Here is a 16077-nt window from a genome sequence, read left to right as displayed (position 1 = left end):
CGGAGAAGTTGGGTAATTACATTTCTCCATTTTTCGAGTCTTCTCATCTTTGAATTACTGAGGAGATAACATCCGATCAATATCAGGGCTTCTGCGTGATTTTCAAAGTCAAAATTTATGCTTTTTTTCTGAACTTGATGCATATAAACAAGACCAATGTCAAATTGATGCGTTAAATTCAAGCATGGAATACCCCACCATAACTACTATATAAACATACAATGATTCAATAATCCCTGCATCGCAGTGATTTTACTTCTTTCATTACCAAATGTAATTTTCTTTTTACTTAAGCTTTCTGCTACTGTACTGCAAGATTTGCAATTTTTATGGCTCTTAGAATATAAGAGCCGAATTTTATTTAAAAAAAACAAAACTTTTCAGCTGAATATTGTCATTTTGTGTTTAGCGTTCACATTTATTATCCTAATGAATGTTATCGCCCCAAGCCTTAAATACATTTACAGAACGTATGAATGACTTGAGTGTGGTTGTGGCCTGGGAGATGAGCAACAACTACCCCCAAGTAACAAATCACAATGGCAAAGCCCATTACCAAGTGATAGTAAGAGTAAAAGGCTAGAAAACAAACAAAGAACCCCCCACCCCCACAAACAACCGACAATCTAAACATTTGTGTAAAGACTTTTATTTGTTTGATTTTCTTGAATCAAAGCCCCTTTATACCTACAGCAAATAAAACCATGAAATTATGGTACAATGGACACACATCAAGCAAAAAAATAAAAATATACAGTGTATACAAGTGTAAAAGCAGTAATCACCAGTACAGTTTAAACTATGTTGAAACAAGCCAAGACAACTGTTCCTCAAGTCAGTCTGAAAGCTGCCTTCAGCCATTCCTTTTTTCAAAGAAGTACATACAGAAAAGCCGCGACAGTAACATCCTCTCTGTGGAACGACTCAATATGATAAAGAATAAAGTGAAATCAAAAGGTCAAATGAGTGGTGGCAGTCAGCCTTTCACAAAGGCATCAGAACAATGCCAAATAAATATCGATGCGGCAGTGGAGAGGCCACGGGTGGAGCCACAGCGGGTCCTCAGACATGAAGGCAGCAGGGCGCCCTCCAAACTCTGGAGGCAACAGCAAACATCAGTGCCACTAACTGATGCCTGAGGCAGAGAGTCCACATAGAGGCGATATGGCACAGCTAGGAGAAAAGTCCAACTAGACCCAGTGAAGCCCTGGATTAGTTTGCAGTAAATGGTACTCCATTTGGGCGCCAACCTCAGGAAACATCTATGGAAGAAAAAAAAAGGAATAAACGATTACACATAAGAGATGGCAGACAGGAACTGTTCTTAATAAGACAGTTTATAAATCCTGTCTAAGCTAGAAGACATTTAACAAAAGTTCAGCCAAAAAATGTTTGCACTGACAACTTCATAAATGGGATTCAACGTGCAAACATGCAGAGCTCAAAATTTTGTTTGCATTTTGTTTTTAAAAATTTACTTTTCAATATTACTTTTAATTTAACATCTTCTATATTAACACGCAAAAAACAGATTTCTTTGTTTTCTATGAATATTTATTTGTGAAAAAAAAAAAAAAAAAAGTAATTGTAGCATGTTGGTAAATGATTAAGCTAATAATAAAAGCCTGACCAGTACAGGATTGGCTGTTGTGTTTGCAAAATATGGAACATGGAAGTTACAGAGCGCCCTCTTGTGGACAAACTATGCAAAGTCAATATTCATAACATGGTTGAAGGGTGTTTGCCCTGTCTCTACTGCTTTTACCCACTACCATTTACTGGCCATTAATAAATACAAATACTGATACATCTGCAAATAGCCTACAGCAACCTGTCAATAAATAAGTCGAGCCCTACCACGTCTACAAGAAACTGATCAACTGATCACAATCCACACAGCAGATGTGGGAAAAGTCACCAGCACCACTAAGGGGGCCAAATATTGCAGGCTTTGCCCTCAATAGAGGGGTTCGGTGGACAAGGAGGGACTGAATATTTATATACAGTTTATGCACCACAAACATTTTTCAAAAGTAGGTTTTGAGAGATGTTTGCAGATGAAGAAGTTTAAATAAATATCGCAAAGTCCAGTTCCTCTTTATTCGATCACAGTTATATCATCGGTTTGCCGTTTAAGATTGGTGGGCTGTTTGAATGACATCCCCACAAAACACTGCACCTCTGCAGCACCTGAATATAGAAAATGAGTCACTAGGTGTCAGTTGTAACCAAATTCTGGAAAAATGAGCGAGCACTAACTAACTAACTAGTTCTGGTTGCTACCGCTTAAAATGTGAGTTCTTCCTTCACACAAATAGCCCTAAGAAGCTAAAACATCACCTACGATTTGAATTTCATTCATGTTGGCTTGACTCTGAGGCTTTTATCAGCATAAGCTGATATGCCTGGGCACACTGAAAAGGCTGCACTCTCACAGTCTACTGCAGCAAATACTTTGTCATTTTAGACAGTTCAGCCTCACATCATTATACTTCCATTTAGCTCAGACAGCTTCAGTCTGCTGTGAAAATGTAAACATGCACCCAGAAGCTGTGTAACTGCTGATAAAGCATAAATGTACACAGACTCTGACAAGAGCTCTGCCATGAAAAGCAAGTTTCCTTTTATATTATATTTTAATATTAACTACTTATTATGCACTTTAACCTCAAGAGGCAAATACCATAGCTATGGCTAATATGACAGAAATGTTTAACAGCAAAAATATACACTCACAGCTTGCAGGCTGCTCTCCAAACCTTCGCATCAGCTGGTCATGGGTGAACTTGACAAAGGCGTCATATTGCTCTAGTGGAATAAATCAAATATTATTTAAAAAAAACAAAAAAAAAAATCAGTTTGGATTACTTGCACGTGAACATAACATTTAAAAAAAAAACAAAAAAAAAAAAAAAACCTATACCTGCAAGCTTTGTCGTCAGGATCTCGTCATACTCCTCACGGATTTTGTCCTCTCGCTCCTTCAGTAGTCTTTCGCAGATCATCCCAACTTGTCTGAGGGAAAACAAAGGCTGTTCTTTCCTGGCAGGAGATGAAGCACCTGAGGATGTACCTGTTGAAAGAGTCAGTAATTCACATGTAAGTTATATATATCAAAAAAAACAAAACAAAAAAACAACAACACTACAGGCAAAATATAGCCCAGAGAATCAGCCTGCAGCAAGAAAGAAATTAAAAAAAAAAAAAATGCCAGCTTCATGCTAACAAATCAAAGGCCTGCTTCAAACAAAGCAAAGGAAGCACAGTCAGTCTTGCCTTAATTTGATACCACTGCACCACGAATCAGGTATTTCTGCTGCCAGCAAAACGGCCTACAAGTCTCAAGTCATGCCGACATTATTTTTCTAACTTTTGTTTCTAACAATAGAGTTTGGGCTAACAAGCTGCAACGTGTTGTGCTTGTACGTTTTTGGAACCACTCCAAAACAGTGTGAGCATGGTGATGTGCTGCATCAATCGTGCCCTCACTGTGTGAATAGACACTCTGCTGAGAGGCTATGTCACAGACAGTGACAGATTGCCTACACGTTCATAATTAATGCAACGCAGTCGCTCGGCAGTTAGTGAAACAGTCACAACCCCTAATCTATTGACTAGTCACAATACTAGCCACACAAAATTAATATATATTAATATTTTTCCACTTTTTAAACGTCCACATTTGGAGGCTGGCACGCTTTGTGGAAGAGTAAACCATTTCGCTGCTGACACCAGAGGCCACACTTTGAGTCATGCCAGACAGATGACAGGTTTATAATACAATGCTCTTTTTAAGCTTGTTTTTCCTGGTTGCCATGGTGACACCTCCCCACTGAAGATTCTGGCCAAAGATATTTCCTATTACTTAACAAAATTGTGCCGAGTTAAGGGGGGAAAAAAAGAAGAGCCACAGTGTCCATAATCATGAACCATTACTGCAAATGCCTTTTGGAAGTAGACTATTTCATGGTGGGCTATGAGACCAGCTAATGACAAGAGTATAAAAGCAGCACCAGTGGACTACTTCAGAAAGTGTGGCAGTGCAGTAAGCATAAAACAGTCATGTTTGTTTTATCTATATCTCTATCTATATCTCGCTATCTCTCTCTCTCTCTATATATATCTATATATAGATAGATATATATAGAGATATATATAGAGATATATATAGAGATATATATATAGAGATATATATAGAGATATAGAGATATATATATAGAGATATATAGAGATATATAGAGATATATATAGAGATATAGAGATATATATAGAGATATAGAGATATATATAGAGATATAGAGCTATAGAGATATATATAGAGATATAGAGCTATAGAGATATATATAGAGATATAGAGATATAGCGATATAGAGATATATAGAGATATATATAGAGCTATAGAGATATATATAGAGATATATAGATAATATCTCTATCTCTAGATAGATATATATATATATATATATATATATATATCCATCTATATCTATCTCTATATCTCTCTCTCTATATCTCCCTCTCTATATCTATTTCCCATATACACACACAGTATCGTGATATTTTGTTTGCTAATAATGTATCGATACAGGAACAGCAGAAATCGATATTTTGTTACAAAAAAGGTTTTTGTGGACTGGAACATGCTCTGACTTCAGAGCATGTTGATCCTTTTTCTGAGCAAGAATCCTGACATTCCTTCACTGTCCAAATGTGTTTAACTATTTTTTTGCAGCAATAAACATGACAGTTTACTTATTTTAATTTAAGACATGTTTTATTTTAATTAAGTTTAAAACTTTTTTATTTAATGTAAAATTATATTTTGTTTTAATTTACTTTCAAATTCTTCAGTTGCTGAAGGGGCTGCATAGTTTTCATAAATTGCGAAAGTTCAGAATAGCTATAATTGTACCAGATGGTTGCATTCAGTTAAGTTGGACTAGACTGTAATACAAACTGTCCAGTTTGTCAACAATAAAACTGAAATGAGAGAAAGACTGAGTGTGAGACTTTGATATTAGATAAAATGAATATTGATAAAGTTTACCTTTGTGTACAGAATCTGAATATTGCAAAATATTTTTTAAAAATTGCAATAATATCGTATCGTACGTCAAGTATTGTGATAATATTGTATCGTGGGATGTATGGTGATTCCCACCTCTAATTAATTAATTTTTTTATAGATAGAGAGATACATAGATAAAGAGAGAGATATATCTCTCTCTCTATCTATATATCTATATACACACACACACACACACACACACACACACACACATACTTCGTGGTGGTTTTCTCTACACTCAGGAAAGTAGGAGACGAGCAGGCTGCAGGTTCTCGTTGTTAAACACAACAGAGCAACACAATAGTTTTATTCCAGCATGTTTTTCTATAAGTTTGTTTTAAATCTGTCTGATAATAGCTAGGAACCACAAATCGCTAATAGAAAAGAGGGTTGTAACAAAGCAACTTAAAACTGATGAGAAAAACTAAAATATAGTCAAAACAGGCCTGCTGTCAAGTCGAATACGTTAACCTGAGCCTCATACTGTAATTACAGTTTAAAACACTTCATCTGCCCTAAATCTTGTTAAAAAACAAACAAGTGCATATGCTTTGCTGTCAGGTTTTAATCTTACTCTAAAACACATCTGGTTTTCACTTTATGATCTGTCCACCCCCCAAACATTCCTATGTAAACACTGTTTTGGTGAGTTTATGGGTTTTGTCACTCATTTTAAGCATATAAAAGAAAATTATCTGTGATACACCAATTGTGATTGCTGTCTATTTTTATTTTTTTTACATCCCAACCTTCAACCAAGATGTATATTTCTGTTACTGTTATTGGTAGAATAAAAGGCCATTTATGTTACCAATAAAACAACACTAAACACAATTATCGCACGTCTTGATAAATGTTTTAGTGAAGCTGAACAGTTCAAATAAAGAACTGATGACAGAATACCCTGATGTATGGAAGTAGTGTCACGCAAATGTGCCATTGACACTTATTTTTAGACTTAACACCACTGTTGACTGCGGTTAAGTATTAGTACAGCATATACACTTTAAGTCAAGTGTAATTTCAAGACCCAGAGGGCCTCTACCATCTGTAGTCTCCAATGTCTGCTGTACACTCCCATCTGGGATAATTACACACACAAAAAAAAAAAATATATATATATATATAAAAACCCACACACACACACACACACACACACACACACACACACACACACACACACTCAAAAGAAAGTGAAAGGATAAGGAAGGAATGTCATCTGTTCTCCCTCTGCCTTTTTGTGGAGTTGCCTTAGGCAGCAGGATTTCCCAGCAAGCAAGCAATGTTATATATAAAAAAACAAAGCAGTAAAAGAAAAGTGATGATTTAGTGTGAAAAATGAGAAAAATCAGGCTTGTAACCCAAAACAATCCCTCACAATAAGCTCATCCACACTCCATGCAACTGACTTAAACATTTATATTACCCTTTAAACCCTGATCTCAAACAGGAAGTTCATGGATTACAGCAAAACAAGCCTATTCAAAAACAACCCTGGTATAGCTACCTGGTAAGGCAGATCCACCGGGAATGTTCTGCAGGTCCAGAGGACAGCCTTCAGCCTGCTGGAAAGCACTGTCCAAGTGTCGCCGTTTCTGAAACCTCTTGTACTCCTGTTTAATGTTGTGTAGAATTTGCTCTGAAAAAGACAGAAGCAGCATTAAATGAGATCTTTACATAGAGGTGCTGTGATTGTATGGAGACAGAGTCGCTGCAGTATTCAGATATGATCATTAAGTATGGCCTTGGCATTATTTTAATGTATATCCCGACTGTAGACAAATACATTAAATCAATCAGTTAAACTGTAAGAGATTATTCTTTTACTATCCCCCCCCTCCCCGCACATTAATACCAAACAATATTTCTTCATAAAGCCATAAAAGTTCGATGGAAGTTGAATTTACAACAAAATAACCACCACATGCTGCGCTAAATATAACAATGCTTGTCTTAACTTTACACAATCGTGTTTGGAGCGTTACATCATGTACGCCACTGGAAATACTTGTTAATATAGCGTGGTATAAATATAGAAAACTAGAGGGCCGTGAAATCAAACGTAGACATCATTTCTTACCCGTGGTGAGTCTGGACGACACTTCCCCGAAAGGCGATGGCTCCATGCGCAGATATTTCTGCGGTGAAGACACTGGAGACATAACCGGGGCGCACCTCCTTCTTTTGGGGGAAGCAGGGCTCATTAACGGATCAAAGTCCAAACTCCTTTTTAGAGTCGCTCCACAAGCCATCACGCTTAAATATGTTAAATATTTAAAGCCAGGAAACTTCAAAATTCCTTGGTATCCGAGAAAGCCGCCGGCCTGGGCCCGGGTATGTACCGCTTTTGCTAGCTAGTGTTAGCTAAGTCGATCGGTAGAAGCCTTTCCGGGCTGCAGACAAATACGGATTTTTTTTCGTCTCCCGTTGTCTTCCACTGATAAATCTCACAACGTTCACGTTAACGAATATATTTTACCGTGACCAGGATAAAATAACGTCGCAAAAACGTCGCATTAAAGCAGATGATTACAGATTTTACCACATTAGCTGAGAGCACCGACTACAACGGTCTGGACAGCCCTACCTTTTATTAGTTTGCGTTTGTTTGGTAATGCGCATGTGCAAGAAGACACGCTCTTGCAGGTAATTGTAGTTTTTAGACACATTCGCATCCGTTTGGTTGTACATTTTGAAAACTACATTTCCCGAAAACACAGAAAACGCACTCTTTTTAAATTTGTTTTTGTTTGTTCACAAAACGTACCAAATCCACGCGAAGTTTCAGTTTCGTCTAAAACTTTAGGATATGATATCAAATACATTTTAAAAAGTATTTGTGCAACAGACTTGACATTTAGGAGTTGTTTTCTAGAAGAAACCATTCAAAGTACACATTTTAAAGCATTAAATCTTGGATATGTGAGGAAATATCGACCGAAATCATCACTAGCTTGCCTAACATAATTAACTGGTTAATAGCAATATTTAAAGTAGTTAAAATTCAGCTACTTAAATGGTGAAGAACTCCGATTTCAATATGTTCTCTATGTTGTTTGTCGTCCATACATTGTATAATCCCGTTTAAATTATGTACTTGAGAATGTGCCTCAGAAAAAGAGTTTTCGTCTTGTGTCATTACTAACAAATGAAGAAAAGCTTCTGTTTAAATTAATCCTAAGGTTTCACCCAATTCAATTTTATTTTGTTGTATAGCTCCAAATCACAACAACAGTCACCCCAAGGCAATTTATACTGTAAGGTAAAGTTACTTAAATGTTAGAGAGAACTCAACAACCAGAAATGAGCAAACACTTAGTGACAGTGGGAAGAAAAAAACATGAAGCCTCCAACAGAATCATCAGAATCGGAACACTTTAATAAACACTTTAATAATCCCTACAGGTATTTGGCAGGAATCTGTTGCAGATGATTGGAGGTAAGGGAAAAGACTAAATCCAAACAATAAGTGAAAGTAGAGTTTGATCATTATTAGTGATTAAATGCAGTTGTGATGTATGAATCCACAGGGAGTGAAAAGAGGTAAATGAAAAAGAAATGAGTGCATCAAAAGAAGCCCAGCACCAGTTTAAAATAAGGGATCATTCACTGTCGCCTCATCCAGCCCTAACTATAAGCTTCATCAAAACGGAAAGTTTTCAGTGTAGTTTTTAAAAAGACTTCCTGAATCCAAACTCAAGCTGGTTCCCACAGGAGAGGGCCTGATAACTGAAGGCTCTGCCTCTCATTCTACTTTTAGAAACTCTAGGGAAGAAAAGTGAGCAAAGTGCTCTGTTAGGTTAATAAGGTACTTTAGGATATGTGTTTTATGTCGGATATAATATCAGACAGCTTGCTGCTTGCTAAAAACCAAACCCCCAAGTACAAATTTAATTCTTCTCATTCCTTATTACTGAGAATATAGAAGCCATAAAATGCCCCGCATATGTTAAAGCCGAGAACTGTTCTACCTTTGATACCCTGTAGGACTCCCTTTAAAGCTTGGGTGTGGCACTTTGATTTAGTCTTTTTTTTTTTTTTTAATAACACAAAGACTTGTGTTCTCTTTGCTTCAGCCTTGTGTTGTTTGATGCAAAGAATAATATTAAGAATAATAAAAAAAACAATTATTACAAAATGTGGTATTTTCATTTCTAACAATCAGATTGCAAAAGTCTGTCTCTCAGAGATGCGGTTTGAGTTTTGAAATAACCCTCAACCTCTTGCACAGATACACTGAAGACGTTTCCCATCCATCACTTCCTCAGCAACCTCTGTACACATATGCTATGTTTGAACTGTACAACAGGATATGCTAGCTTTGTTTATTTCACCACTTCTTCTTTGTGTCACTGTGCTGCTGTGCGGCTCGATAAACTATTATTATTCTGATTTAAGACTGATATTAGTGCTAAAGGGTGTAGAAAAGACCTATTTTCACTAGTCTTGTATGACTTGTTGCATAATCAGCGATCTAATATGTAAAAAGGAGAAAAATGTAATTAGAATAAAGGCTATTGTTTTTTTGACAGGGTTATTAACTTTTATTTAAACAGGAAGTCAAACTTTTAAGAATCTCATTCACCCACATCAGTATCCGGGTCCTGTTTTGGTTTGGACCTGTGTGCTGTGAAACAGAAGTGCCAACCGTTGAATCACCATGCTGCCTACTGAGAGACCTGTTCATGTATGCTGCCTCATGGCTTTTTTTTTTCTTTTTTCTTTTGAAGACTGAAGCATCTGCATTAAACAAAATCCCAAGGACAGCTGTGAGAACAGATGTTTCAATTTCCCTCTTCATGTAATCCAAGAGATAAAAAGATCAGAGCAGATGTTGCTGTCAGGAGATGATTTGCAGCCAGTGATTTGCAATTTGTCACTTTTAGGGCTGCGATAAGTAACCGTAACAAAGCTAAATCCAACAGGAGGAATGTCCTCGTTATTCAAAAAGGCTGATTAGATTCTTCCACAAGGGGGCACTGAAGCATCACAGATGCTCAGGAGCTCAGCGCTGTGCTTTCTTAGCGTCTGGTCCCTCTCAACTGAGTGGATAGATTAGGCAAAACGTCCTGTTTTCCATCGTTAATTAATCAATCAAACAAACAAACTGCACGCAAAGTGACCACCAGCTGCGACTTTATTCAAAAGTTTGAGAACAGCAATACTAAAAACACTTGACTGATTGGGATTTTTAAAGTCATAGATTCCTCATTATGCCACCAATGTACAGAAGCCACTTGACAGTTGACATTTTGATCTTCAATACTCAAAATTACAAGAGGCAGCAAAGCATACTGATAAACAGCTGTCTGGATAAGTTTACACCGAGATAAATGTCTACAGAACAATTGTGCTGTGAGATTTCTAGATTAAAAGTACTACATCACCTATTAGAAAAATCACATCTTCTGAGCTTCTTTTGTAAGGTCAGTTGTCAATGCTCCACAGAACGCATACACAAAACTCTCATTCAAAGTACCAGCTAATGAAAAGACCTTAGTTTCTTTGTTTTCATACATAAAATAAAAGTAGACTTCTTTTTTTTTTTTAATGTAGAGTTACGCCAAAACTACTTCACTAGCCCCGTGCATGGGTTATTTTCCAACATGATACCCCGCTGCAACAGTAGCACTAAAACACCTCACTGCAATGATCAAAAGACTCAGGATTGGAAACATATCACCAAGTCACAAGGTATCACACACGTACAAGGCTGAATCCAGTAAAATCATACATTTGATGAAAGCAGCTAGAGTCAGTTTTTTACAGTAGTGACCAGCACACTGCGTCCAAATTCAGTTTTTGAGCTGTTCAAGCCTCGAACAAAAGCTTTTTTGTTATTGTTGTCTCGGCTTTGTAGTTGAATGAGTCGATCTGAACACTTTATTTTGCAAGAAAACACTGTACAGTTGTTAGGTATACATCGGAACAAAGACACGTTACTCTGAGGGTGTAACAGCCAGCGAGTAAAGAAACAGACATCGGGGACAGTCACTCTCCCGCAGAAGATCCCATTTCAGATTTCACGATGCCAAAAGCTGTGAATCTATTTGCCTTAGAGTTTGCTTCATCATGGTGATAATGTTTTCTGTCTTGGAACACAAACCACCTTTGATTTCTCAAAAATCTCCTCACACGTTTGCCACTCACTGAGTGTTGTCAGAAGTACAAAAGTAACATGTTATATGGCAAAGACAGTTTGCATCAATTTTTTCCTTCTATTTGCTTATAGAAATGTCGATATGCAACATGTACATGAAGCCTGTAGAAAGTCAAGATGCGAGGATTTCATACTTTTATGGTGCAAGACGTGTTAAAGTCTAAATGACACAGTAAAACATCTCTACTTAAAAATGTCAGTAGCCCCTTATCCCATAAATGAAATATTGTTTTCAAAACCTGAATTCACAGTACAAAAATATAATATGCCTTCACTAATTGGATATCATGACGTCTCTGGTAAACAGCAGACTTATGATAGTCTTTAATGACCCCTTCCAGTTATATGAGTCCTTTACATGACCTTGCAATACCATTTGGCACTTTGGCACACTATGTACTCATACACAAACGTAAATTATGCAACCACTAAAGCATCTACGTGAGGATGTAAGTCAGAATTTTCGGGAGATGAATGCCTAACCTCTGCTTTACGTTGTGGAATGGCATTGTTTGGGGAGGGGAGAGATGACATTTACACAGTTTTCCCCGTCATGGCCAATTAGACAGCTTCTGCAGAAGTTTCAGTTGATACAGACATTGTTACTTTGGCTATTTTCACAGTGGTCTTCACGCAACTCTCTGCAGCCCTGTTGGCAGAAATGTGGGTATTTCTGTTCTGGCAGTCTGACTCGAGGCTATTGTCCAACTGCTGGCCACTGCCCCTGCAGGCATTGCAGGAGCTGAGGAAAGCATGCCTCAGGTCCTTGCTCCTCAAGGCGTAGATGATTGGGTTGACAGTGGAGTTGAGCAGGCAGAGCATGCTGCAAAATGCAAACACTGTCTTGATGTCATCGTCCATCCTCCAGAAGAGGTCATAGACCATGATGGCAAGCAATGGGCCCCAGCAGATTACCAGCACCACCAGGATAAGCACCAGGGTCTTGGCCAGACGGATGTCCATGCGTGCCTGATCAGGGCGTGTGGTCTGCACTTTGGTCCCATCTGCTGAATAGACAACAAGGCTCTTCTGGGAGGCGCGGCTCAGCATGCGGACAGCATGGTGGTGAGCTTTCCACAGGATATATATGTAGGCGTAGATAATGAAAATAAGCAGCACGCTGGTTACACCGATCCAGAACATCAGGTAGTTCTCATCGATGAGGGGGAATATGTCTGAGCAAACAGAATTGAGACGCTTACAGTTCCAGCCCAGCAGAGGTAGCACTGCGATGATGATGGAGATTGTCCACATCATACAGAAGGCTATGACAGCCTTGGTCCGTGTCACGATGCGCCTGTAGGCGAGAGGCCGGTGAATTGAGATGTAGCGGTCAATAGCAGTGAGGAAAAGACTCCCCACTGACGCTGTGAACGATGCCGTGACTCCACCCAGCTTGAAGAGAAAAACATTGGGGCTGTCCTTCCTGTGGAAAACATGGAAGTCCAAAAAGCTGTAGACAAAGATAACACTGCCCAGCAGGTCAGCCACAGCGAGACTGCCGATGAAATGGTAGGACGGTCGACAGCGGAGGGTGCGGGACTGCAGGATGACGCAGAGCACCACCAGGTTTTCCAGAACAGTGAAGGTGCCCAGGGTCAGAGACATCACAGCCACAGCCAGCTGCTGGCTAGGAGTCAGGATCATGAAACACTCCATGTCCATAAAGTTCTCCCCACACTGTATATTGTTAGTCTCATCTTTGAATGTACTCCTGTTGCCAAACAAGTCTGTGGCATTGGTAGGGTAGAAGGGGATGCCCTTGAGGATGAGCTCCTCGTCTGGAGGTACTTTGTTTGGGAAAGAGTTGCTGCGGAAAGCAGATAACGGCTTCTGCAGAGAGAAGCTGCCCTTGAAGTCTACATCACTGAGCGGGTCATCATAGTTAGCATCGTTGGAGCCCAGATACTGCAAACCAGATGTAATAGTCCGAAAGGTGGTGTCTGCCACACCATCCAGCACAGATTTCATGGCTGCGTCTGAGGGTTATACTGCAGTCTAAGATGTCTGGACAACCTACAAATTGATTTAAAAACAAACAAAACAACAACAAAATTTCAGAAATATTTTTTTAAAATCTAAGAAAATACAAGCCATAAACAGAAACAAGTTTGCAGCAGTGCAAAATTTGGGCTGAAATTTCTCTAAGATGGATAATCCTCGCATAATTCAAATTTTCCACTGCAGATATCTGAAAGTCTGTGCAGTTCAGATTTTTTTCCACACGTATTACTGAGTTAGTTAGTTAGGCATGACCCACACAGTAGCTCACTTTGTTCTTAGTACTGTTTTATACATTTTTTAAGCTTATTGTGCAAATTTGTGCAGTCTACTATGAGACATATAAAATTACAGAACAATAATTATTAAATAACTTCCACATACAGTTTTAAACACTCCCACACGAATTTAAACATTTAATGTGGGAATGTATATTGGAACCTGTGTTCCGGTGCGTAAATTAATATTTGGAAATACGTAACATTTAAGAGAAAAAGAAAAAAAGAAAAACCAACCCTTTGATGGCGGAAGAAACATTAAAAAGGCATTTGAAGTACTAATCTAAGTATTAATGTAGCGCTTGCAATAGAAAAGTGCTGATTTTTACCTTACATAATTTTCCCAAGTGCACAGAATCGCCCTTTTTCACCGCGCATTAGTCCAAGTCAGAAACGCATCCTCCAACCAACTCAGATCTTACATAAAAGGAGAGACAACCACCATGAAAGCTTTAAACGCAATTCGTCACTTTTATCATAATAATTAGTTTGCTTTTCAAATTCTCTGCGCAAGTTAAGTTTTTCGGGTGTCTGCAGAAGTGCCTTTTCGCTCTTGGAGTGCGCTCCTGCTTTGTAGAAACAGGTTGCTGTTCCTGCTGCTCCTGCCGCCTCCAGCGTCTCTCCAATCTATTTCTCTCTGTCTTCACACTTATGAAGCGTAGCTTCCACAAAGCCCGGTCACGTGTTTCCATACCGCGTTATCTGCCCAACCCATGAAGCTGTCAAGTGCGGTGCATAGGAACAAGGCAGACGACAGAGGGTTCTTATGTGGGGAAAAAAACAGAAAGAAAGAAAAGAAAAGGGATTTTGAATTTTGAATTCCCAAAGCTCCTCTTTGCAGAGGATGTTCTCGGGCAAAGAACCAGCATCACCACAGCACAACAAATAGATAAATAGCAGCTTAGTAGAAGCTTGCTGTCCTCCTACTTCATGACGTTATTGTGATCACAATCGTTTGTATTGTACAGGAACAAATAGCTGCACGTTTCAGTTGCCTTGAGTAGGCTTAACTTTAATTTGAATGCTTTCAAAGACAGATGGAGGTTGCAGACTTCGTTGATAGTCACTCCATGCCTGTTTATTCTGTGAATAATTAACCACGATTGACAAACTCAGAGCGCAGATAGCACACTTCATATATTTTGTTGGCTATCTCTAACTGTTGAACCCCATCATCCCCACCTATCCAGTCGGGTCTGCCTTCCAGCTATTTTTAAAGCTTAAAAAACAACCTCAAGATCCCGATTTGGAGAAAGAAAATTGGAGAAAGAAATAAAGAAAAGTATGTTTTAGTCGCATTTAACATTAAAACACTTCACATTTCACACACAGTCCTGATCGGTGATGATTCAAGGACATTTTCTTTGTTTTTGTTTTTTCTTTGTACACTTCATATTTGCTCCAGTGTCCCTTCTCATCTGGACAGGCCGACTAGTTATCAGCACATTCGATCAGATTACTCACCAACAAATTAAGAGTCAGATCCTGTTATGAATCACAATAGCAAAGCCCTGCCCTGTGCATGGTCGTAATAAATAAAGATTCAGTTCACTGATTATGAATGATCTAATTTCCATTTATTCAGACATTTTAGTGATGTTTTCTTCTCCCCACATGGCTTCAGGCCAGCACAATGGCAGAATTGGCAGTGCAGGCCAAGGAGGCAGGAGATGATAGCAGTAATGTTGCAGATAAAATCAGAATAGGTGCATTAAAATTGGACATTTGTTGGTCACAGGCTGCCTCAGCAGACAGACAATTAAAAAAACCAACTTGCTGGCTCTGTGGGACTGAAATTAGACTGTGCCTCTGTCATCATCACAGGTGTAATTATTAATATTGTTCCGCCATGGCTGCCAGTGATGTCTGAAGGGAACAAAGTGTACTGTTTCACAAAGTGTGAATTCATTTATTGTCATGGGGAGGAAATGACAGAAATGCCAAAAAGAACTTAGATTATTTTTTGTCTTTTTGCTTAAATGAGGTCAAGGTTGTTAGTATGAGCCTGTGAGTTACTCGTAGATTTTCTCCAAGCTAATTCTCAATAATCTGTAGAAAAACTGAGAAAGAACACGTTATTTACTGTCACAATCAGCCAGACTAGATTCGATAAGATCTGAGCTTCACATACTGATTGAAACCTGAGTGAAGACCAAAATAAAAGCCCTCTTCCTCCTCTGTTGATAACTGATAAGCTCTAAAAGACTAACTGGGAGATAAATGCCTAGTTCTAGGAAACATCAAAGCAGTGTGAGGAGAGAGACGCTGCTTCACGTTGTCTGCTCTGGGTTTCTGAGTTGGTACACAAGCTTGAGGTAATGATCTTACTGTTTTTAATCTCCCTCTGAAAGGAGACTGGTTCCCTCAGATGCACTTTCACTGCTAAAAAGCCAACTGTGATGTTGCAGTACATCCTATCCACTTGTGTTTTGATCATATGCTGTACTTCACCTTTTCACTGCATCTTTTTGTCAACTTCCTTGCTGTATTTCCTACAATTTAATAGCTGCAGAAGTAGTTTGATGCAATTAAAGTTAAGGACATGAAAATATTTCCTGGCAGGTGTAATT

General features: G+C 38.5%; 2 protein-coding genes across 3 annotated transcripts; both read right to left on the bottom strand.

Moving 5' to 3' along the window:
• Window positions 1-633: 633 nt before the first annotated feature.
• On the bottom strand, window positions 634-7687 carry akirin2 (akirin 2). Its single transcript, XM_082505522.1, has 5 exons — window positions 7149-7687; window positions 6576-6707; window positions 2924-3073; window positions 2737-2808; window positions 634-1262 (listed from the first exon to the last, which is right to left on the bottom strand). Exons 1-5 carry the CDS (start codon window positions 7318-7320, stop codon window positions 1252-1254), a joined length of 537 nt encoding a protein of 178 aa, XP_082361648.1. The 5' UTR covers window positions 7321-7687; the 3' UTR covers window positions 634-1251.
• A 2500-nt stretch (window positions 7688-10187) lies between these two features.
• cnr1 (cannabinoid receptor 1) lies at window positions 10188-14251 on the bottom strand. Of its 2 annotated transcripts, XM_082505234.1 has the most exons (3): window positions 14051-14251; window positions 13837-13924; window positions 10188-13244 (listed from the first exon to the last, which is right to left on the bottom strand). In XM_082505234.1, the coding sequence occupies exon 3, from the start codon at window positions 13197-13199 to the stop codon at window positions 11790-11792; it is 1410 nt and encodes a 469-aa protein (XP_082361360.1). In that variant the 5' UTR covers window positions 13200-13244; window positions 13837-13924; window positions 14051-14251; the 3' UTR covers window positions 10188-11789. The 2 variants fall into 2 exon arrangements, with proteins under 2 accessions (XP_082361360.1, XP_082361359.1); XM_082505233.1 differs by having other exon boundaries at window positions 13837-14249.
• Window positions 14252-16077: the final 1826 nt, after the last annotated feature.

This window comes from Aulonocara stuartgranti (genome assembly GCF_965226115.1).
Source record: "Aulonocara stuartgranti genome assembly, chromosome: 15".
NCBI classification, from domain to species: Eukaryota; Metazoa; Chordata; class Actinopteri; order Cichliformes; family Cichlidae; genus Aulonocara; species Aulonocara stuartgranti.
Note: the sequence above shows the minus strand (reverse complement) of the source record. Positions and strands in the feature narration are given on the sequence as shown.